The 24,801-nt window shown below is 41.5% G+C and overlaps 1 protein-coding gene across 5 annotated transcripts in view; it reads left to right on the plus strand.

Moving 5' to 3' along the window:
- FIG4 (FIG4 phosphoinositide 5-phosphatase) overlaps nucleotides 1-24,801 on the plus strand; it is a 260,535-nt gene that overhangs the window by 82,233 nt on the left and 153,501 nt on the right. For all 5 annotated transcript variants that reach the window (XM_066607721.1, XM_066607713.1, XM_066607706.1 and 2 more), the window contains 2 exons: nucleotides 2,127-2,289; nucleotides 9,803-9,900. In XM_066607721.1, the coding sequence (XP_066463818.1) occupies nucleotides 2,127-2,289; nucleotides 9,803-9,900 (261 nt within the window). The remainder of the gene's footprint in view (nucleotides 1-2,126; nucleotides 2,290-9,802; nucleotides 9,901-24,801) is intronic.

Genomic DNA, 24,801 nt, shown 5'->3' on the forward strand with positions numbered 1-24,801 from the left:
AAAGTACAACAAAGGTTTTTGCTTTTTTTTGTTACTATATTTTTACGTGTTTCTTAATATTTTAATTTTTTTCTTACATTTTTTATGTCCCTTTAGAGGACTTGAACCAGAAAAGCTATGATAATGATACTGCAATGCATTATCTCTTATAATAGCTATCGCAGGCAAGGAGGTGATTGTTTGACATCCAGTTGTCATGGCGACTCTTTGGCCCTCCGCAGTAACACAGTGAAGGGATGCAAAGATAGGTGTAAAAGGCAGCACTCAGGTCCAGCGATTATAGTAAAAATGTACTCTTTATTGGACCTATGGTCCTAAGCGTCAGCGACGTGACGTTTCAACCCTCAGCAGGGTTTTTTTCAGTGAAGGGATGATGACATCAGAGAGGGAGTAGGAAATTTGGTACACACAGATTTTGTGTGATCAAAGGAAAATGTTTGTTATTGGAGTGGATTCAGATTAGGCTGCTGCCTGTTACATAGAAATATTGATTTTTATTCCCCTTAATGAGTGACTATTAATGATGGTTGGTTAGAATAAAGAAGAACAAAAAATCCTGCGCTCAGGGTGACCTCTAAAGAAAACTATTAATATAGTCCTATTACTAGTGTTCTTTAGAGGTCACCCTGAGCGCAGGATTTTTTGTTCTTCTTTATTCTATTTCTTCTGAGGGCCCCCAGCCACCCAGTTCTTCATTCCTTGCATGCTCTCATTTGATGTCCCCTTAGTCGGACAGGGTCTCCTCTATATACACCAACCTCACTGCTATACATAGCTATATTCTCACGTACCACAAAGCACCATTGGCCCTTTTGGCCTCATATAGGCGCTGTCCAAACCATTACTTTAATGATGGTTGGTTGCTACTGCCAGCAAGTCTATAGCTGCATTACTCATGGTTACATGTCTTTCTGGTAACCTAGCCAACTAAAAGCCCTTTTACACAGGCTAGTGGTCATGAACAGGACATACGATTGGCAGCAATCTGCCTACCAACAAGCAAACCATTTGTCTGCTGTTTGCATCTTTTGTACTGCTGAAACAAATCGTTGTCGGCAGCCGGTCTCTCTATGTAAATGGGGATGTGGTGCTAACAGTGATGAAAATTTATATGGGATAAATGATCGTTTTGTATGATCGTTTGTTCCCCATGCTATCTAAATCGGTCTTTTTTGAAAGCCAATTAAGCAAACGTCTATCGGCACTCATCAAATATTTCAGATCGAGTTAAGAATTAAAGGTTTTCCTAGTGAAGCTAGCCACATAGCGATATCTCCTGACCTCCCCCTAGCCATCCACATGCTATGCATGCATGTGTTCTGAATAGAGAGCAAGGAATAAGCTACTGCTTTTCTCCTCAAAAACAAATGGATGGGGATGTTGTAATCCAACTACCTGATCCTTCTCTCCTCCAACATTTGTTATCAGGCCAGGGGTGGGAGACTCCATAACATTATATGGTCCGCTAATTCGACTGACATTGGTGGTTTTTAATGACACAAATCTAATGTAAATGGCTAGCTTAAGTCATTGCTTCATATGAAACTGTTTGAAATATATAATGCAGTATCACATTTATTTATTTTAAGTACCATACACTGCTACAGTAAAATTATACCTATTCTAAACAAAAGCTTAAAGGGTTTGTCCATTTGTTAACTATTGATGCACTACCCTTGAGATAAGCCATCAGTATTAGATTATCAGGGGTCCACTGCCTAGGAACCTTGCTGATCAGCTCCAGGCTAGTGTGCTTGTGCGCTGAGCTGATATCTGCAGGAAGCAGACATTTCTGTTTCAATTGCAGTAGCCAGGTTTGGTATAACAGGCAAAATTCCCATTCACTTCAATGAAAACTTTGCTTGTAATACTAAGTCTGGCCACTGCGGTGAGAATGGAGCTGTCTGCTTCCTGCAGAAATCAGCTAAGCACAGGAGCTCTCTGCCCTAGCATCCAGCTGATTGGTGGTGGAGACTCAGCCAGCAGTGTCCTACTGATTTACCCTCCTTTTATCCTGAGGATAGCTTAATAGTTTTCACCTGGACGACCCCTTTAAATAAATCTACAAATCAATGCACACCTTGTTAAATGATTGTGATGTTAAAGTTTTTTGTTTTGCTTTTTAGGGAGATGTTGCCAATGAAGTGGAAACAGAACAAATTGTGCACGATGCTTCTGTGATGTCCTTTTGTGCCGGCAGCTACTCCTCATATGTACAGGTTCGTGGTTCGGTCCCCTTATACTGGTCACAGGATATCTCCACAATGATGCCAAAGCCACCAATAACATGTGAGTTCTTTGTATGATCAGTGGAAAGAGAATATGGAATTTACAGTTTTGCTGTGATATTTATTTTTATCATGATAATCTGTAAATTTGGAACCCAATTGCAAGTAATATACATAAAACCATTACAAAAACAAATACAGCATACATTCATGGTGTAATAAGGATAAGACCACATGCAGTTAATACAATAGATAAGAAAAACATGGTTACAATGTTGAAGGAACAACTGGCAGATCTAAGGTAAGATGATAAACTTGTCACAGAGTTTTGAGAATGTGTTCAAATATTTGTAGTGTTGTAGTAGCAAGAGGAGTCCAATTCCAGAAAAGATAGAAGAGCTACATTACCAGTCAAACGCTTTAGCACAGCTCAATTTTACTACTCATTTTTGACATTAACAAAGTTCAACTTCAGTAAATGACGTTAAGTGGTTCAAAAGTAAGTCAAAAACATAAAAACTATAAATGTTAACCAGAAACTCAACAATAGTGTGAATTTATAATTTCAACCAAAGGGCTTTTTTCAGGGAACACATTAAGGACAGCTGCTCTGCGGCACAGAAAGCAAATTATAGCTTGAAATTGGATGCAAACTATTCCTACAGGTGTCTCAACTTTTGTAGATTACTTTCAAACCCTCTGATTCTATATAACCAGTGTTGGAACAGACTGCATTACAATGCTTCAGGACAGAACACATTGCTGTCATAATGTAAAAAAAACAAAGAAAACAAATGATTATAACCCTTGGGAGTGTGGGTCTGGTAACTGCCAAGAAAACCAAAGTGGCAGTACAGTTTTCTAACCATCAAAAGGCATTTGGAAACTTAAGGAAACTCTAACAAAAAGAGGTTTGGCAGAAGAAAGGCCACTACAATATCAGATGACAAGTTGTTGAAAGTCAACAGTTTGCCTGATCAGCATCTCACAGCACAAAGTCTTCAAGCACAGCAAAAATTAGGCATGTTTTCATTTCAGGTGTGAAGAGAAAACTTCTATCTGCAGGTTTGAGAGGTAGGCCGCCTGCACACGAGTGTTCCGGATTCCGCTAGCGGATTTTCACGCGCGTATGGTACCTAAATGTGCTTGCGGATAGGTGCGGATGCGTGAAAAATCACGCGCGGATATACACGGATGTGTTGCGGGAAAAAACGCGCAGAAAAACCAGCAGCCGCCCCTTATTGTAAACCCAACCCTTAGAGAACTGCCCATTCCTTGGAAAACAGCTTAAAAACCAACACCCAGACTCCGTTTGGTCCCTCTTGCTTGTGCGAGCACCGTTAAATTATTCTGGCAACATGCTTTCACCCGATGAGCAGATGTCTTTGTGGGCATGGTTGATCCATGTAACTTTTTTCGGGCACTTCTCCAGCGTGACTTTATTTCCGTCACTGCAAAAAAATTCACAAGAGGAATTCATTACTACAGATTTTGCATTCTTACATCCTGCATTGGCAAGAAATACTACCTATCTCCCTCTACACATTGCGGGTGTCTGCTGAACAAGGCTATTAACCAAATAAATGCCGCTTCAGTGGCACCAGTGGAAAATACAACTGTTCCCGCAAAAAACAAACAGGGAGGGCTTAGTAACTTGGGCGCATCCTGGCGGCTGATGCACCCGTCTTCCTGCACAAGACGGCCGCAATGCAGGATGGACGTCTTTCCACAGAGCTGGAGGAAAGAACACAAGTCCGGCAATGGAGCCGGTCATGTGCTCTTTTCTGCCAGCGTTGTGGAGAGTCGTCTGTCCTGCAGTGTGACCGTTTTGGTATTGCTGCATCCGTAAAAGTCTGATCTATCAAAGTAATGTATGATTTACCCTGCACGGTGAATGTGGTAAAAAAAAATAAAGAAACTACGCCTGAAATGCACTTTTTTGGTCACCCTATTTCCGAGAAAAAATGTAATAAAAGGCGATCAAAAAGTCAACTGTATGCGAAATTGGTACCAACAGAAACGTCAGGATATACCGCACAAAATGAGCCCCCTCACAACTATGTCGCCAAAGAAATAAAAAAGTTATTGCACGCAGAAAATGGACACAGAAAATAATTTTAAAAAATTAAATATCTTAAAAAAAAAATACAAGTACTACAGCAAAAAAATTACTATATAAGTTTGGTAATGTAGTAAATCGTACTGACCCATAGAATAAAAATATCAGGTCGTTTTTGTTGCACTTTGCGCGCTGCAAAAACAGGACGACCGAAAGATGGTGGAAAGTCTTTTTTTTTTCTCTCCGATTACAATTTTTTAAAGGTTTTTCAGTAAATTATATGGTACAATAAATAGTGCCATTGCAAAATACAACTCGTCCCGCAAAAAAACAAGCCCTTATACAGCGACGTCGATGGATAAATAAAGGAACTACGATTTTTTAGGGAGTAGGGGAAAAAAAGGAAAAAAGCAAAAAAGCTCCGTCACTAAGGGGTTAAAAGTGGGGATGGAAAAAAGCACAATAAAAACAAAAGTAAAACTGCTTGGCCACTAAGGGGATAAAATGGAAAAAAAAAAGGACATTTGACGCAATAGCGAATAATACTCACGCAAGTTCTTCTTTTCCGCTTCTATTGCGTTCGTCCAGGCATCCCCATAAACCTGAGCGGAGAGTTGAAGCCAGGATTGTTCCTTTCGATTCTTGTTTAAGTACTCTGGGGAGTTACTGTCCCATATGCAAGTTTGCCCATGTCGATCATTATTCGTTACGCCTGGTGGCTGCAGGCTGGTGGCTTGTGGCAGGCTGGTGGCTTGTGGCTGCAGGCTGGTGGCTGCTGGCTGCTGTCTGGTGGATGAGGTAACTGGAAGGGCAGTGCTGCTGCTGAAATTTGCCTGTGAAGCTCTGTGCTGTGTGTTGGGACGCCTCCTACCATGCCTACTTCCTGTAGTCATAGCAACCAGTGACTCCATCCGCAGCTGCACTGCGGATGTACTGCGTGAAAAAACGCACCCATTCACTTGTATTGGAGGCTTCACGCGCAGAATCCGACCCAAATTAGAACAGGTCGCAGATTTTTTCAAGCGCGTGAAAAAACGTGATACAAATCCGTCCGTCTGGGGACAACTGCGGATCCTCATAGGAGTATATTGGCTACGGTCTGGGGCGTACAATGTGCCTAAAATAACGCGCTAGAAATTCCGTTCGTGTGCAGGCACCCGTAGAGTATTCGCAAGAAAGCCACTGCTAAGATTGCAAAAAAAAAAAAGAAAAAAAAGGAATTGCCTGGGCCAAGCAGCATCTCCAGTGGACTACGAAAGAGTGAAAGAAGGTCTTGTGGACTGATTAATCAGAATTTGGCATCTTTTGTACATCACACAGAGTTTTTGTACGCTTTCAAGTAGGCAACAGGATGGTTTCTGAGTGCATGACACCAACTCTCAAACATGGAAGAGGATGGGGCTCTTTTGTATCCAGAGTTGGCAGCTGGCACACTTGGGAAAAAAAGGGCTACCGCAGCATTTTGGTATGCTATGCAATATCCTCTGGTGTACACCTAGTTGGTCAAGGGTTGATATTACAGCAAGACAATGATCCAAAACCTAATTCTAGGTTATATCAGAACTACTTAAGAATACAAGAAGGCGGCAGTAGGCTTCAAGGAATGGAATGACCGGTACAGTTTCCAGACTTTTACCCCATTTGAGTTTGTTTGGGATGAATAGCATTACATCATACTGCAGGAGCGATCAGGGCATCGCTAGTTGTGGTCCCCTTGGGGACTAAAAGAAAATATAAAAATAAAAACAAAGTTGTACTAATTATTTTTTTAAAAAGTAATAAAAGTAAAAAAATAACCCTTTTGCCAAGAATCTAAATAATAAACCAAAAATACGTATTTGGTATCGCTGTGTCCGTAAAAGTCTGATGTATCAAAGTAATGCATTATTTACCCCGCACTGTGAACGTCGTCCGAGGGATAAAAAAAAACATCAGAAATGCGCTTTTTTGGTCACCCTGTCTCCAAAATAAAATGTAATAAAAAGCGATCAAAAAGACCTATGTATTCAAAAATGGTACCAATGGAAGCGACTGGACATACCGCACAAAAGAAGCCCTCATACAACTATGTCGACAGGAAAATAAAGTTATTGTGCGCAGAAAATGGAGACAGAAAAAATTTTAAAAAATTAAATATCTTTACAAAAAACTACAAGTAGTACAGCAAAAAAACAAACTGCCGTATATGTTATATAAATGATATCATAGTAATCGTTCTGATCCATAGAATAAAGTTATCGTGTCATTTTTGTTGCAGTTTGTGCGCCGTAGAAACAGGAGGCACCGAAAAGTGGCGGAATGTCATTTTTTTTTCCTATTTCTTGCCACTTTTTAAAAGTTTTTCAGTATATTATATGGTACATCAATAAGTATCATTCAAAAATTCAACTCGTCCCGCAAAAAACAAGCTCTCATGCAATAACGTTGATGGATAAATACAGAAGTTACGATTTTTTAAAAGGGAGGAGGAAAAAACTAAAATGGAAAAAAAAACAAAAAGCTCCGTCGCTAGGCGTTAAACTTTGTAAATATCCAGAAAAACTGGAAAAATTGAGGTGTTATTTTGACCAGTTGCATATATTGAGATGATTAGAGTAGTAGAGTAGTAGAATAGTATAAACATGAGCAAAGTTTGCGATTTGGCAAACTTTCAGAGTATGTCTTATCTGAGGAAAGCTACTAGTGAAAATGTGGAACAGAATCCTAATTAGGCCTCCCTAACACAGACATCTTTGTACAGCGTTTAGTGCTGCCTTTTCAGCGCTGCACTAAATGCTGTACAATGCTCCAATTTATTTCAGTGGGACTGTTGACACAAGCGTCAAAACGCAGTGCATTAAACGCTACGCTTTGACAACGATGCATGTCCTATGTTTGTCCGTTTACAGCCCTGCGTCGCCCATTGAAATGAATGGGCAACGGCTTCAGTGCTGCTGAAAATGTGGCACAACTTGGTACCACGTTTTTAGCAGCGCTAAACACAAGCACTAGCTGCACTACCTAAAATATTGTTGCGTGTAAATGTGCCCATCTTTCAGTTTTCTGCTGAACGATGGATCTCAGTTCGGCTTGAAATCCGTCATTCAGCAGCTCACATGCTACTAATTAGTACCAATAGGCATTAGTACCAATTAGTAGATTATGCAAAATGATCGCTCAAAAGCCATCTTTTCAGCAATCATCTTTGGGTCTACACGCACCCTTAGTTTCATGTTTACAGAAGAGGGCTTAGGGAACTGTAGTTTTTATCGTTAGCATGTTGGCGTTCATATAATGTATTGTATAACTTTTATTAATTCTTTCAGGTTTTCATTAGTTTAGTCCTGCGAGACTTCTTTGTTTCATTATCATGTTTAAAAAAATTTAAATAAACATTGATTGAATATAAAAAAGTTATAAAAGCACAGAAATGATTCTAGATAAAATGTAGCGGGGTATATTAAATCCTGAAGCACAATGGTGTTGATGAAGGAGATTTCAAATGCATTTTAGTTGTTTCAACAGTGCTAGGATTTCAAGCTGCTGCATTTAAATGATGAAACATTAGTCAGTTGATTGGAGTATTGTATCCTTCGGAGAGGTGGAGGAGAATTTGGAGGAATTCTGTTAGACCAAAAAATACTGTTGTATTTTGAACATTTTTTGAAAATTATTTTAAATTTCAAACTTAGAATCCAATAAATTGTGCTAACATTAAATTGCTGAATCTAGCATTATAACGTTAGATTAGACAGTCTAAAGATATGACAAATTTATCCATGCAGCAGAGTCACTGTGATAAATCTGGCACATTTTCAAAGTGTCTTAAGTTTGCACTGTCTAAAGGCCCATTTACACGCAACGATTATCGCTCAAAATTCGTTAACACTATGTCCTATGAGCAATAATTGTTGCGTGTGAATGCTACCATCACTCACTTTTCATCTGAACGATGATTTTTAGGTGAGCTTAAAAACCATTGTTCATACCACATGCTGTGTTTTTCACTGGGGCAGGAGATAACTGTGTATTCTCTCTGCAGCCCCAGTGAGAAAACGGACCACAGGCTGTCATCTCCACTAGCTAGAGCTAGAGATAATGTTGTTTTCTCTTAGCAGCCTGTGCCAGAACAATGGAGCTAATTGTGGAGCTCACACCACCTGGTGAGTTCTGCAACAGCTCCCTGAGCCTCATTTACACGCAAATGAAGCTGATAAAGTGCTAATGGAAATTAATGCCCAATAGTACCTTTTTTAAAACTATCACAAAAAAGTTCAATTGTTTGAAAGATTATCTTTGTGTGTAAATGGGCTTTTAGGCTGGTCTCATCCAAACGGATTTGAATTGCAGATTCAGTAATCGCAGTCCGTGCTTATGATACATGGTAATTATCAAATTACCAAGCATCGACTTTCCCCGTTTCGCTCACACTTGGAGGTAAGAATTGCAAATTCTGCAAGCAGTAGAAAAATTGCAGCATGCTCTATTTTACTGTGAATCCTGCACATATGGGCTCCAATGATCTCTACGGATGCATTTGATTATTTTGCGTATGGATGCAGATTCTTATGCAAATTCCTAGGATAGCAGATACAAATGGTATAAAGAAAGCAGGAATTTGTGGGCAGACAATGCAGGACAGAGTCAGGGGAGCAATACCCCATCCAGACTGCTGGCTGCTAACTCGGCTTATTCTTCCACAAGAAAGTTGTTTTGTTTTTTTTGTTTTTTTTTATGGTTTTATACTACTTTTAAACAAAAAGTTTATAATCCAACCAAGCCACAAGAGCAGTATCCCATTATGAGGACAATTCATTTCGGGGGTCATACGCAGGTCTTCCTCTGCAGATATTTGCTTGAGGAATCTGACCAGTTCATGCGAGTCTGGCCTAAGGCCTCATGTCCACGGCATGTCCGGATTCCATGCAGGGATCCCTGCACGGTATCCACCGGTGCCCGCAACCAGCGAGATCTGCTTTCCTGATTCAGCAGCGGCGACTGCATGGATCCCTCCACTTTTGGGTTTGCTGTACTGCACATGGTCCTCACAGCAAGTCGTCAGATATGCATAGTACAGGTTTTTTGTTTTTTTTGTAAATCTGCTTTTTCGCGGATCCACGGCACATCCAATTTTGCTTAGGGTGAGCTCTTGGAATGAATTCTTCTGGTGGGCCCAAAAAACCCCAGACTGCATTTTTCCTTTTGGAAGCAAAGACTTCAGTTAATTCCGAGAAATAAAGGGTAATTCTTCCCTGCAGTCTAAAGACAAGCTGTTGTACTGCAGACAGGCTTCAGAGGTAGCAAATAGGGAATTTATTTTCCCTTCAGTAACGTTTTACTTTGTGAAGTTGTTTAGCTCATGAGTGTTAGGATATTTTAGGTAATGTACTAAGCACATGTGCGCTTCTGTATTGCTAAACACTGTTGATCCTTGTTCATGGGCAATATTGCTGAACCTTTAGCTTGCCTTGTGCACCTGGGGTTTATAGATGTCTACTAATACTACTTATACTATATTTGTGCCTTATTCACACAGTGGACCAAGCAGATCCATATGCACATGTTGCGGCCTATCACTTTGACCAAATGCTTCAGAGATTTGGATCGCCCATCATAATTCTGAACCTCGTGAAGGTAAAAGAAGACTTAAAACACTGTTTGACTGTAGTTTATGATGTTTGAATCGTGACCAATTTGCAGCTTGCTTATCAAATGTTGCAGTAATATTGGAGATGATGCTCTGTTTTCTGAACTGCAGCGCTAGAGATTTATTTTCTAACGGGAACCTACACATAGGAAAACCGAGAGAGCATTCTCACAACACCCTTCCACATAAGTTCATGAGTAGAGATGAGGAAGTACAGTATACTCGCTAAGGCACATTACTCGAGCGAGTAGTGCCTTAGCCGAGTATCTCCCCGCTCGTCTCTAAAGATTCGGCTGCTGGCGCGGGTGACAAGTGAGTTGCGGGGGGGAGCGGGCTGGAGAGAGGGAGAAGGAAATCTCCCCGCTCTCCCACGCCGCTCCCCGCCGGCCCCCGAATCTTTAGAGACGAGCGGGGAGATACTCTGCTAAGGCACTACTCGCTCGAGTAATGTGCCTTAGCGAGTATACTCGCTCATCTCTATTCATGAGTAATTTTCTCTGTCATGTGCAATAGTTGTTTGTTGAGAAAGAAGCAGCTTTCCATCATCCTTCATCAATATGGTGCTGTTGGGTTTTCTGCTTCAAGCTTTATAATACTGTTTTGTGTCATTGAAATTCTGCCATCTGATGACGCGGCGATTGCGCCTCCCAATGTACACCGAACAAGGTGTAAAGTAATTTCTACAAACAGCCCATCCTATGTGAAATCATGAATGTCTCCACTCGGTTGCTTTGTCATATAAATTAAAGTCTCAATGAGTTGACCACCCAAAATTGTATTGAAAATTGTGCTGTAGGAGTGGTCTTTAGTGATGATGGCTAGTATATTATATAGGGTGAAACTGAGTATGTCACAGGAAATCTGGTCTACATACAGAGGTGGTCTTTTAGAGAGTTTTCACTATGTATGTTGCTTTAGCCCCTTAATGACCGCTCATATGCCTTTTTACAGCTACTGTTAAGGAGCCTTATTCTGTTGCATGCAGGCGCAGTATCATAAGCCTGGCACGTATCTCCCGTGTGAGGGAAAGTGGGTACTCGGCTGTCGGACATTCCCCAGCATGTAAAGCACTGACAGACCCATTGGACCCCCACGATGTGATTGCTTAATCCCGATGAGTTGCTATGGCATATGGAGGCTTAAATATGGCTACATATTAATACACTGCTGAAGTATAGCAGTGTATTATAAGAACAATAAAAGTTATTGATATTCAAGTCCCCTAGTTGGACAAAAAATAGTTTGAAAATTGTAAATAAAATAAAAACATCAAAACCCCACATTTACCCTTTTACTGTGTAAAAACAAATTCACAAATCTAGTATCAATGTTCGTAATGAACCACAGAAAAAAAGTTACTACATCATTTAACCCACATGATGGATGCCGGGAAAAAAGAAATATAAAAACTAAGGAGAAAATAGCTATTTTTGCCTCTCTCTCCCCTTACAAAAAACTAAATGGAAAACTATCAAAAATTCTTATGAATTAACAATTGGGACGTCTAAAGTACAACTCTTCCCATAAAAAACTCTTTTACAGCACTATTAACAAGGAAAAAATAAAAATATTAGGAGTCTTTGAATGCGGCCATAGACAAAAAAAAAAACCTAAAAATAAATATATATATATATATTTTTTTTTATGTATTATATAATTTTTATTTGTTTTTACATTTTTTTAAAGTGAGAAGTTAAAAAAAAAATTAAAAACCTACCTAAAATTAGTATCAATGTGATCATACTGACCTGCAATAATGCATGGTGAACACTGTTCAGAATTGAAGATTGTGTTAATCTTGCCGCTAGAAAAAAAAATGGAATAAAAAGTGATCAAAATGTTATGTCTCTAAAAGTGGGATAAATGCAGGTTAGAGGTCAGATGTTACCAGATTTTGATGTTTCCCAATGTGTGGGTGTGTGCTGTAGAAGTCTATATAGAGGAGAGGGAGGGGGAAGGAGGAAGCTGATATAAAGTGATGGAAAAGTAGAGACTCATACAGATGTGCTGCTGCAGCCAATAGTGTTTACTGTCTCTCAGCTACTAGAATAACATGTAGACTGCTGTACACTGTTCTCCATGCTGATGTTACTTCTCTGTGTGCTGCATAGAGTTAGGGAGCAGAATCTGCTGTTTTTTCTATGACCAGCATATGGGGGACAACATCGCCTCAGTTCTCTAAAATGTGCTACAAAAAAGTACCCTAAAAATACCTTTTTAGGGAGGCCTTTTGCACTCATTAATGCAAATCTTCTCTGTTTACGTCTTTTCTACATTCTTCCTCAGAGCCTCATCCTTTTTAACAATTTGTAACCCGCATCCTTCATATATCCTAATGCTCTTCATATTTGTACATATAAATATATCAGCTGGTGACCGGCTCTTATAGCTTTATTCATAGTAGACTATTTAGAGAAAATTGACTCAACCCTTGCACAGAACAAGTACTTTTACCTCTTGTGTCTGTGTCACCCCTATTTCCTCATAGATTGTAAGCTCTTGCGAGCAGGGCCCTCACATCATGAAATGTCTGATTTGTAAAGTACTGTTGAATATGTTGGTGATATATAAAAATATTCTTAATAATGATATAATGTTATTATGGTGTGTTTAATGTGTAGCTTGGTTAATACCGGTGCCAAGTGCTAAGCAGGACAATGGTCAAGACAGAGCAACCAAAGCAATGCAAAAAAGAAAGCTGAGTGATTGTGTGTCCAGGTCTACAAACTTCCTGACGATGTGACATTTATTTAGTTCGGCTGCTTTCTGCAGCAACATGAATATGTTTAGTTTGGATGTAAAGCCTGTAGACTTCTGTAGTTTTGTGGTCCAACCCCGATGGCAGAAAGTGTGACCGGCACAATAATACCCCATCTGTTCTCCACAGCCGTCTCCCCTCCTGGGAGTGTTCAGTGTATGTATTAGTTTCTCAGTGTATATATTGTGAATGTTGTGTTCGGGATGGAGAGGTCTATGATGGAGGGGGTTTGTTATATTTGTCAGTAAGGTCTCTTGGGGTGGATTGTTTTGTCTGTGATTATGGTTCTGTCGTAGTACAATTTGTGTGTTTTCTAGGACTGTTTGTGGAGTGTATTTGTAGTGTGGAACAGGAGTGTCTGATAGTTTGTACTTGTCTACAAGATCTTGGTGGATTAGATTTGCTATTTCATTAAGGGTTCATGCACACAAGTGAGGTGTAAAACGCTGCTGGACACCCAGTCGGTGTGATGCCGGCTCCGTTGGCAGAGGCCCTGTATGGCAGTAAGTGTATGTGTATGACTGCATGTCTCACGGTCACGCACACGGTCATGCGCAGTGTGACTGTCTGTCTGTTTTTTTTTGTTTGTCTGTTTTTTTTAATTCTCAGCTTTGTCTCATAGCAGGAATTTCTGCCCATACACAGTGTATTACGTATTGACAGTATTGCATACTTTGCCTGTAGAAAAGAATAGGGATCACGCTGCGTGGTACACCGAGAAGTAAAGAATGCTGCGTGCTGTTTATGCTTTGTTAGTGGTGTTCGTGGAGCTGTTCTGGCTCTGTGTGTGTCCAAGGAGTAAGTGAGCACTGGGATGGCATATGCATTTATAGCTTTGATTGTATGTTTAGCATTTAGGTGTGTTCTTAGAACGAAGTTTAATCTGTTCGCTTTGGATAATCATTGTTTTATTTGTGCATGTTATGTAAATTTGGTCTGCTGGAATCCTAAATACTTGTAGTGGCCCAGATTTAATGGGGTCCCCTCCAGAATGTTCTAGGTTTGTCTCATGTCAATGTCTTGTTTGTGGAGTGCATTTGATTTATGTGTAATGGATAGCTACAGGACTGAAAGGGTTACTGTCCCGTATGTTCTGTACTATCTGGAAAATGTATAGTTTTGTGTGTTTCAATTGTGAGCATGTGATCTTGCATGATATATGTGTTTGCAGAATGCAATGCGAGGGAGTTTAGTCAGTGTGGAGAGTTGAGTGAGGATCAGCCACACAGACACTACAGAGATCGGTCTGTGTGAAGCATGCAAGAAGCCGAGTGATTACTTAAAGGGGTTGTCCCGCGCCGAAACGTTTTTTTTTTTTTTTGCATAGGCCCCCCGTTCAGCGCAGGACAAACCCAAGGGATGTGTTGAAATTAAAAGAAAAAATTTTACTTACCCGAATTCCCTCTCTGCAACTTCTTCCTTCTTTTCCTCCAAGATGGCCACCGGGATCTTCACCCACGATGCACCGCGGGTCTTCTCCCATGGTGCACCGTGGGCTCTGTGTGGTCCATTGCCGATTCCAGCCTCCTGATTGGCTGGAATCGGCACACGTGACGAGGCGGAGCTACGCGATGACACGTAGAAGGGGCGGAGCCAGAACGCCGCTCGTGCCCGGACCGACCAGAAGGGAGAAGACCCTTCTGCGCAAGCGCGGCTAATCGGGCGATTAGACGCTGAAATTAGACGGCACCATGGAGACGGGGACGCAAGTGCAGGGAAGGTGAGTATATAACTTCTGTATGGCACATATTTCATGCACGATATACATTACAAAGTGCATTTATATGGCCATACAGAAGGGTTTAACTTAACTTGTCATCGCAGGACAACCCCTTTAATGCTCAGCCTGGGCCCATCCAACCCAGGAATCCTTGGTACTATCGCTGAATGCTGAGAGAAAGGAACCGCTTCATAGCAAGAGGAGGGAGAAAGTGTGAATGCTTTGGCAGTGGAGAAAGCGAGTACCGGGAGTGAAGAAACCTGCAGATAACTTGGACTGTGGCTTATACAAATACCCTGTGAGCTCCACAGAGATGTAATTCTTGTGAGCTGTGATTTCTGCAACTGTTCTGCAACTGTTATTGAGTTTATTGAAACATTTAAGTAAATGGACCGTTCTCCGTTTTGTTCTAAAATATACTCCTCTGGTGGTTCACAATTTTATTCAACTGCAAGATCCATCCCTGGAGAAGGAACGGTGGCGTCACGAGTGACAATTGGACTACGAGTAACCCCCAGTTACTATACCTGTGATTTCCTCCAGCAGTAATGTGGTCAGGTTCCGAGCTACCTTCAGGGGAGGAGACGGTAGAGCCTCGTAACAAGGTCTTTCTCGACCCCACTATCTCCTTGGCTGTGGGTCCACTCCTTGGACGCTGCAGTACATCTCCCCATCTTCTATGGATTCAATAATGTCCATTTGGAAGCCTAAAGTCTTTGTCTTTAGAATTCCTTTTTCTATGTTTAACATTTGTCTAGGCCAAGCTCCAAGTGTAGGGCATTGGAAAATGTGTGTGTAATATTTAGACCTCATGCACATGGGCGGATTTGCTTTGCGAACACCGTGATCAGCCCCCACGCAGGAGATCTGCTATACTAGTCGCCCATAGGAAAGCATGGAGCTTCCTCAGCTCCATGCACACATGTGGATTTGATTTGCCGATTCTTTGTGTTTAAAAGAAATTGCAGCATGCTCCATTGATCTCTATGGAAGTGAGCGATCCGCAATGCTTCTGCAATTAAATGTGTGTAAATATAAATTATTTATTTATTTTACACAGCAGTACCTTCAATGAACACCATTCTTGGTCAGTGTTTTTCTTACACATTAAAGGGGTTGTCCCGCGCCGAAACGTTTTTTTTTTTTTTCCAATAGCCCCCCCGTTCGGCGCGAGACAAACCCGATGCAGGGGTTTAAAAAAAACAAAAACGGATAGTACTTACCCGAATCCCCGCGCTCCGGCGACTTCTTACTTACCTTGCGAAGATGGCCGCCGGGATCTTCACCCTCGGTGGACCGCAGGTCTTCTCCCATGGTGCACCGTGGGCTCTGTGCGGTCCATTGCCGATTCCAGCCTCCTGATTGGCTGGAATCGGCACACGTGACGGGGCAAAGCTACTAGGAACAGCTCTCTGGCACGAGCGGCCCCATTCAGAAGGGAGAAGACCGGACTGCGCAAGCGCGTCTAATCGGGCGATTAGACGCTGAAAATTAGACGGCACCATGGAGACGGGGACGCCAGCAACGGAACAGGTAAGTGAATAACTTCTGTATGGCTCATAATTAATGCACAATGTACATTACAAAGTGCATTAATATGGCCATACAGAAGTGTATACCCCAACTTTGTTTCGCGGGACAACCCCTTTAAGGCTAGAAACACAAGTGCACAAAACTTGCGCAAATATGAACTCCATTCTTTTGAATGTAATTATACACATGAGCGACGTTTTGCCGCGAAGCGATGCTCCAAGAGAAGAAACAGCTTTGTGCCCTATTTTTTAACGTGTCGCCCATTGTTTCAATGGGGCTTTAAAGACGGCACAGGGCACTCACATGCCATGCGATATGCATGCAAGTGCAATGTGATGTTTCCCATTGAAATCAATGGCAAACACTTGCGATCCTCTATTGTACATGAAAAACTCAATTTTACAGATGCAATGCAAGGCGTTTTTGCCTGAAATCTGCATGTTGGCAAGCATGATATCAGGACGAAAAACTCGCCTGTGTGAATGTAGCCTAACTTAGTAACTTTCTTATTACCACAAGAAAGGCCTTCCTTGCTGGTTCTAAAAGTATCAGGGGACAACAAAGACCCCTTATAGGTATAGGTGGGAAAGGCAGTGGAATGAATATTGATGAGCTCTGCTATATTGTGCTCACCCCTGTGAATGTAACCTTACAGTGGTTTTTGCAGTTTGGGTAGCATTATATGAGACTTTTGCTGTTACACTTGGGGTTCTCCAAAGATAACGGCTGCTTGCTAGAAATTCCAGCAGGACAATTTTATCCCCATATTCCTTAAATTAAAAGTTTCTGGGCAACTTTTTATGATAGATTTTCAGTTTTTCTCTCAAATAAATAAATTAGTTATGTCACTAAGGGGTCACCAACTATATAAGTCTTAAGGACCCAGAAGTGGTAGGAACTGTGCTGACACCGCTGCCGAGTAAATTCAGTTAAGCAGGACTCACTATCCATAGCTAGTGCTGGATTCCGTGCGGGATTTCCTGCATGGAATCTGCGCATGCCGTGAGCATGAGGCCTAAGGTGCCAAAACTTCTGAAAGTCAATAAATAGCTTAATAGCTGGAGTCAATAAATAGCTTAATTACATAAATGTTCATACTTCATAAAATAAATATATAAGTAAATGAATAAAAGTCCTTGTTACCCTCCCTTATCCCCAATCTGTACTCGGGGCAGCATAATTTGATGACAGATCTGCTTTAATTTTTTGTTTAAAATATACTTGGTTCCATTATTATCTTTCAGCTGTTTATTCTATACCTTCAGCCACAGAAGCTGTTGGACATTTTAATTACTGTCAGATTCATTTTCATTCATCTAAATTCCAATTGTTTTTCTTACAGCACTTTTATGTAAATGTAAGTTAGGAGGAAGCAGTGCACTGAAAATAACAGGCAATGAAATCTACTTAGTTATATTTATAGACGCCATTGTCAAAGGCAGCCTGCATGACTCTGGATCACCAGGCTCTGACATGTGACCTGTTAAGTGTTTTTTCTTCTTAACTTGTCAATTGTAGTGTGGATGAAAATGTGCTCTTTCATTAACCGTCCTCACCAGGATTCCAGCATTAATGCATTTCTGGAGTAATTGAAATACATGATTTCCTATTAAGCCAAAACCTGCTTTTATGAGACAGCTCATGTTCAGCGATTTGTAATTAACGTTTGAAGTTGCCCAGTTTTTTCCTGAAAGCTTAGGGATATTTAGAGATGTGCTTGGGCTGTGAGACATGCTGGCATGGAGCTTCAAGTCATGTTTGGCTAAAACCAGGCTGTATTTTTTTTTCTTCTTCTTCTGATCTTCATATTCTGGAGTTTATATCTTTGTAATAAGTTTTTTCAAATAACAGTAACAAATGAGCATGGGGAGAATACTGACCATTAAATCATCATTGTCATGAGATAACAATAAAAAATAACGATATAAATATTGTCATAGTAACAGTATAAAATGACAATATAAATAAATGATCGCTAATGGTCATTACCCATCATAAATTTATACCCTATGCTTACTATCATCATGCTTCAATAATACCAGACGTTTTAATAAATAATATTTAACTAACCATAGAGTTGCCTCCAAACCCCCCTAACCCTTTATAAATAATTTTTGTTCAAACAGTTCAAATCCTTCATAAAAAAGGAAACAGGAAAAAAGAGAGAAGAAAAAAAAAAGGGACAAGAGAGGTCAACAACCCTGCTTCTACCCCCAAGACCCATTGGTCTATAATTAGAGATGAGCGAGCATACTCGCTAAGGACAAATACTCGAGCGAGTGTTGTCCTTTTCGAGTACCTGCCCGCTCATGAGAAAAGATTCGGGTGCCGGCAGGGGGGAACGGGGGTGGGGGGGGGGGGGGGTGAGATCTCTCTCTCTCTCCACCTCCCCCCCCCCCCCCTCCTGCTCACTGCCGCAACACACTGCTCACCCCCGCCGGCACCCGAATCTTTTCTTACAAGCGGGCAGGTACTCGAAAAGGACAATACTCGCTCGAGTATTTGTCCTTAGCAAGTATGCTCGCTCATCTCTATCTATAATCCTTCTTCTGTCTAATCGCAAAACCTCTGGCCATTCAGGCTGCCCACTTAACTCCGAGTGCCTAGACCACCCAGTGGTACAATTCTATCCGCAAGCCAACTGGCACATGCTTGAGACCACCGAAAATCTTTCCAGGTCTCCCAAGTTGTATTATAGGCTAGACAGTCAATGTTATCTTTCGCCCTGAGTTCCTCCATATGGTTCATCTCATCCATATTTAACAACCAGCTGGTTTGTGTAGGTAAGACCTGAGAATTCCAAGCTCGTGGAATCAAAATTCTCATGGCCAAGTTAAAGAAATGTAAAATATCTCTTTTCTTACTTGAATATGAACCTGGTATAATCGAAAGAAGGGCGAGCTCTGAGGTACATAGCACGGATGTCCCCCTATGCGTTGTTATACAGTAAGCCAATTTAATTCCATCGCGTCGCTATTGCCGCGCAAGACCACCAAATGTGCACAAAAGTGCCCGTCCCCTCTAAGCATCTCCAACATCTATCAGGGTTCCCAGGACGCATCTTAGCGAGGCGGATCGGAGTATAGTACCACCTCACCAGGAGTTTATAATTCAGTTACTGATGTCTTCCTGACGCATAGAGCCTATGGGTCATGATAAAAGACCTGGCCCAGTCTACATCGGATATGCAATTACCCAGTTTGCTTTCCCATTGCCATACCATACCTCACGGCCCAGTGACTCCCTGACTGTCAGTTGCCCATATATCACTGAGATCTCTCCCTTCAGGGCACCAAGAGCTCAGTTAATGTTTTAATCCCATCTACTTGCGTAATATCTCTAATCCTAGGTGGACACTTCCCCAACCTATCTAACAAGGGCATGACTGCTTCCCAAGCAGGAAAGTCAGGGTTCCCAACCAGAGGAGTCCAAGGGCCAGGGACCACTATCGAACCACTCTGACACGCAAACTCGTCCCATATCCTGAGGAGATCCCATCCCTATCCGTATCTTGCTCCTCCGACCCCCTCTAAGCCTAAAAAAGGCCCCCTATTCCCCTTCACAATGATGTCTGCTCTATCTCTACCCAGAGTTTAAATGATTGCCTATTTAGAAGATCTATTACTGTCTTACTGATTATTGCTCTATAGTAATGAAGGATATTGGGGAGTCCCGTGCCACCTTTTCCTTCCGCCGGGTAGGTGTTTTATAACCCAAGCGTGGCTTAAATCCGCCCCAGACAAAACATGTAAAAGCCTTCCTTTAATAAAAAAATTACGTGGGATCAAAATAGGAAGTGATTGAAACATGTATAAAGATTTTGACAGAAGATTCATTTTGATAGCATTAGTTTTCCCAAACCACGATAAAGTCAAAGAGCGCCACTTTACTAGATCTTTCACGAATGAAGAATATAAGGGTTTGTAATTCAAATCTAACCATTGTCCTGGATCTGAAGACAACCTTACCCCTAAATATGTAATATACTCATTGCTCCATTTCAAAGGGAAGGAAATTTTAAGTTGCTTAACTTCTTTTGGCCGGAGTGAGATATTCAACATTTCTGATTTAGGTACATTAACCTTTAAAGGGGTTGTCCCGTGAAATCAAGTGGGGTTATACACTTCTGTATGGCCATATTAATGCACTTTGTAATATACATCGTGCATTAAAGGGGTTGTCCCGCGAAACAAAGTGGGGGTAAGCACTTCTGTATGGCCATATTAATGCACTTTGTAATATACATCGTGCATTAATTATGAGCCATACAGAAGTTATTCACTTACCTGTTCCGTTGCTGGCGTCCCCGTCTCCATGGTGCCGTCTAATCTTCAGCGTCTAATCGCCCGATTAGACGCGCTTGCGCAGTCCGGTCTTCTCCTTTGCTGAATGGGGCCGCTCGTGCCGGAGAGTGGCCCCTCGTAGCTCCGCCCCGTCACGTGTGCTGATTCTAGCCAATCAGGAGGCTGGAATCGGCAATGGACCGCACAGAAGCCCCGCGGTCCACCGAGGGTGAAGATCCCGGCAGCCATCTTCACAAGGTAAGTATGAAGACGCCGGACCGCGGGGATTCGAGTAAGTACTATCTGTTTTGTTTGTTTTTTTTATCCCTGCATCGGGTTTGTCTCGCGCCGAACGGGGGGGCTATTGAAAAAAAAAAAACCCGTTTCGGCGCGGGACAACCCCTTTAAATATGAGCCATACAGAAGTTATACACTTACCCACTCCGCTGCTGGCGTCCCCGTCTCCATGGCTCCGACTAATTTTTGTGTCTTCTGGCTTCTTTAGACGCGCTTGCGCTGTCCGGTCTTCTGCTGTGTTGACTGGGGCCGCTTCGGCGTGCTCGCGCCGGAGAGCTGGTATGCGCTCGTCATCGTAGCTCTGCCTCCGTCACGTGGTGCCGATCAGCCAATTAGGTGGCTGTAATCGGCAGTGGAACGCAAGACATCCACGGTGCACCATGGGAGAAGACCCGTGGTGCATTCTTGAGAAAGGACCGGCGGCCATCTTTAAAAGAAGAAAAGAAGAAACTGCCCGAACGGGGATGCAGGTAAGCGATTTTTTAAATAACAAAGGGATTGTTTTTAACGGGGCACAATGTGGGGGTATGTTGAAAAAACTTTTTTGGGATTTTGCCGCGGGACAACCCCTTTAAAATTACTCACCCTACTATATCTCTCAAACTCCTGTAAGATAGCAGGAAAAGCTTAGTTAGGGTTTGTTATGTAAATCAAAAGATCGTCCGCATACAATGCAGTTTTGTGTTCCATACTTGCCACTTTAAAACCGTGGATGACCTCATTTGCCCATAACACGTTTGTCAAAGATTCCATAACAAGGACAAATAGCGTTGGAGAGAATGGGCAGCCTTGCCGGGTTCTGTTCCTGATATTAATTAAGTTTGAATATTTCCTGTTCACTCTGTTCACTCTAACCTTAGCTGAGGGGCCTTCATAAAGTGACATTATCCAGCCCAACGTTCTATCCCTTAAACCTATTTTCCGTAACGTAGCCTCCAAGAATTTCCAATTAACCAGGTCAAAAGCCTTCTCCGCATCAACTGAGAGAAGGCAGAAGGGGAGGTTAGCCATTTGAAATCGCCCAATCAGGGATATAGTTCGTATTGTATTGTCTCTTGACTCACGCCCCATAGTAAGCCTAATCAGATCCCTCTGTACCAGATTTGGGACCCGGGGCGTCGAGAGGCAATCAGTCTTGCAAAGATTTTTATATCCCCATTCAACAATGAAATAGGGCGGTAGTTTTCACTTTTCCCGCTTTCGGAAGTACAGTTATGATTGTTTGTAGTGTTTGGTGGGAGAAGGAGCCAGCCCACGTAATTGAGTTAGACATCGCAAAGTACCGGTGCCAACAAATTCCTGTAAACTTTATAAAACCTGGCGGAAAAACCGTTGGGCCCTAGGCTTTTACCGAGTTTTCACCTCTGAATCTCATCTACTATTGCCTGAACCATAAACTCCTCTTCTAAGTCTTCAGCTATCGCTGACGAAATAGGGGCTGGAGGGTGTATGCTTAGGGTACTCATCGATCAAATCTTCCCATTAATAAAGTCCTCACCTAAAGAGGGATTGATATTATAAAGTTCACCATAGTACCTCTCGAAACATTCCAATAACTTGCAAAAACTTTCCTTTTTTTGTTGCATTTAATGCGTAAATAAAGGAATTGACTCTCGTGGATTCAGGGATCTTGCTAACTCTCTACTGTATTTTCTTGCCATATTCATAAAACCTCCCTCTTTGTCGACCTCTTAGGCCAAGATATGCCTGATTAGGTATCTCCAAAATCTGTTGACGAATTAATGAAATTTCGGCTTCTAGGAGGGGGCTTATTTTTGCTTTGTTATCCCGTTCCAACTTCTCAAGTTGATCAAATAAGGCCTCCAACCTAGGCTCCTTGCCCTTTTAAGTCTAGCTCCATGAAAGATAAATACTCTCCTAAGAACGCATTTAAGGGCCTCCCACCTAATAGGAAGAGAAGTAGTGTCCACCTGATGGATTTTAACGAAAGTCTCAATAGTTTGACAAACTCCCCTTGAGCAACAGGGGTCCCCCAATAAGTCATCATTTATTCTCCGCAACCTAGCTCCACTTGGGTTGCTATGCCCCAAGAGAGCACCAAAAACAGTTGCATGGTCAGACCACAAAAAACAGCCTATAGAGCCCCTAGGGGCAAAATCGAGTAACCCGTGGGAGGTGAATAAATAATCCAACCTCCCAAAACTTTTGTGGGCGGCCAAGTAATAACTATAATCCCTGGACTCCGGGTGGAGAACCCTCCAGAGGTCCAAAAGTCTCATATCAACCAGTTTTTTACGTACCCTACTCAAAGCAGCCACAGAGGCACTATGATGCCATTTAGTAAAATATTTATTTGAGCATCTTGGGAGGTGGTTGGCCTTACAATGAGTCTCCTGAAAGAGGGCAATTAAAACATGCTTTTTTATTCAGATGCGCCAAAATCTGGTTTCTCTTTTATGGACTATTCAAGCCTCTTACATTATAAGTACAGAACGATAATTTATTCATATAAGATTTTGTTAAGTTTAGCTATCGAAATACGAGTAGGCAGGCTTACTGATCTCGAAGGGGAGGGGGGGAGGTAAGGAAAGAGACCATAGATTTAAAGAGACAGAACCAAGTAAAAATTCCATTGATTGGTATAAGATCACCCAATCTTGCTAAATAGGAGTCCTGACAGAAGTCAGGAACAAAACGCCACGTCTTGGCGTCAACCCATGTATCAAAGAATTAAGAGAAGAGAGAAGTATAAAAAATGAAAGTTAGAAGAGATAACTGGAAGGAGGAGGAAGGGTCCCCCTGACTACCACACTACTGACACACATATGCATAATTAATATATTTAGAAACAGGACTCAATAAGTTTTAAGATGTAGGCGAATTAATAACCCATGATCGAGGTGAAAAAAGGGACAGGGAAAAAAAAGAAAAAGGAGGGGGAGGAAATTAAAGAAAAAGCAGTAAAATTGAAAAAAAATAAATAAACATACGTCTTAGTAAATACCCATAAAATAAGATTTCTATAGTATATTTCCATTGTGCCAGTCTGCTGTTTTTCTTCCTAAATACTCATGAATTAATTGACAACTGTTACCACTTTGGGGATTTTTCCTACAGTCACACAAAAAGAGGTGTGGCCATGGAGGGGTGTTATATGTCCCCTAGGCTTCTGCTGTATACATAGCAACAGGAGCATTACTACCTGCTGGCTGATTAATCATGTTGGTCAGTAGGTGGATGCTTAACCCTAAAGAACCAGGCTGTTTAGTACCTTAAGGATCAGACACGTTATAAGGAATTTTACCCATGTGCCGGTTTTACTGCCCTAGTTTTTTCCTTTAGCTACCAAAATTATTTTTGCTGCATTTTTTCCCCGTGACCTACAGGGCGATTTTTCCCGTGACTTATTTTAAATATCTTTTTCACTGCCTTTTTTTCCATTTTTTTAGTTTGATCGGGGGTAAAAAGCTAAAAAAAATTATTCTATTTAACATTTATAGTTATTTTTTTAAAATTAGTATATTTATGCTAAAATAATGTATGGAAACAGGTTCCTCTATTTGTTTCGGACGTTTTGATATATAATATGTATGGTTTTGGATTACAGGGCGCTTATAGCAATTGTTTTGGTTGGCGTCTGTTTTGGGTTATTTTCTTTCTTATGTATATATTGTTGTTTTATTCTGTAATTTTGTTTTACTGATGTATGTAATTATATAATTATATAACTATGTTTTTTACTATCTATGTCCCCCATGACGTCATGTAAAACCTCTGGGGGGCATTTACATGTTTTTTTAATTTTTTTATTTGACACTTTACCACTGTAGCTGGGGCATCCACAGGAGCCCCAGTTACAGGTGAAAACAACCCCTGTAGTGACATTAGTCACTGGCAGAGCTGATCAGGGTCTGGAACGACCCTGCAGCTTTGCTATGGCAGGTAATCCTGGCGGTCACCTGAACCCCTGGCTCCCGTAGTGAAAGTTATACATTCACTTTCTAGTACACAGCGCTTATTGAGCACTATGTACTCAGGGAAGGAAAAGGCAGAAAGGGTTAAAAAAAACCTCCTGCCTTCTCCTCCGGGTTATCAGCTGTGACTAACAGCTGACAACCCATCCTGCCTCTGATTGATTGCAGAGACAGGAGGCTTAAATCCCTGCAGTAATTTTACTATGGGTGGTCCTTTAAGCCCAGGACAAAGCACCGTATATTTACTGCGCTTGGTCCTTAATGGGTTACAAAGGTTGTCCCAGCACTTAAAATTGCTTCATAACCAGTTGCAGCCAATTACTGTCCAGAACTGTGACCTCTTACAACCAGTGATTGGGTGC

The sequence above is a fragment of the Eleutherodactylus coqui genome, chromosome 1, assembly GCF_035609145.1.
Source record: "Eleutherodactylus coqui strain aEleCoq1 chromosome 1, aEleCoq1.hap1, whole genome shotgun sequence".
Classification (NCBI taxonomy): domain Eukaryota; kingdom Metazoa; phylum Chordata; class Amphibia; order Anura; family Eleutherodactylidae; genus Eleutherodactylus; species Eleutherodactylus coqui.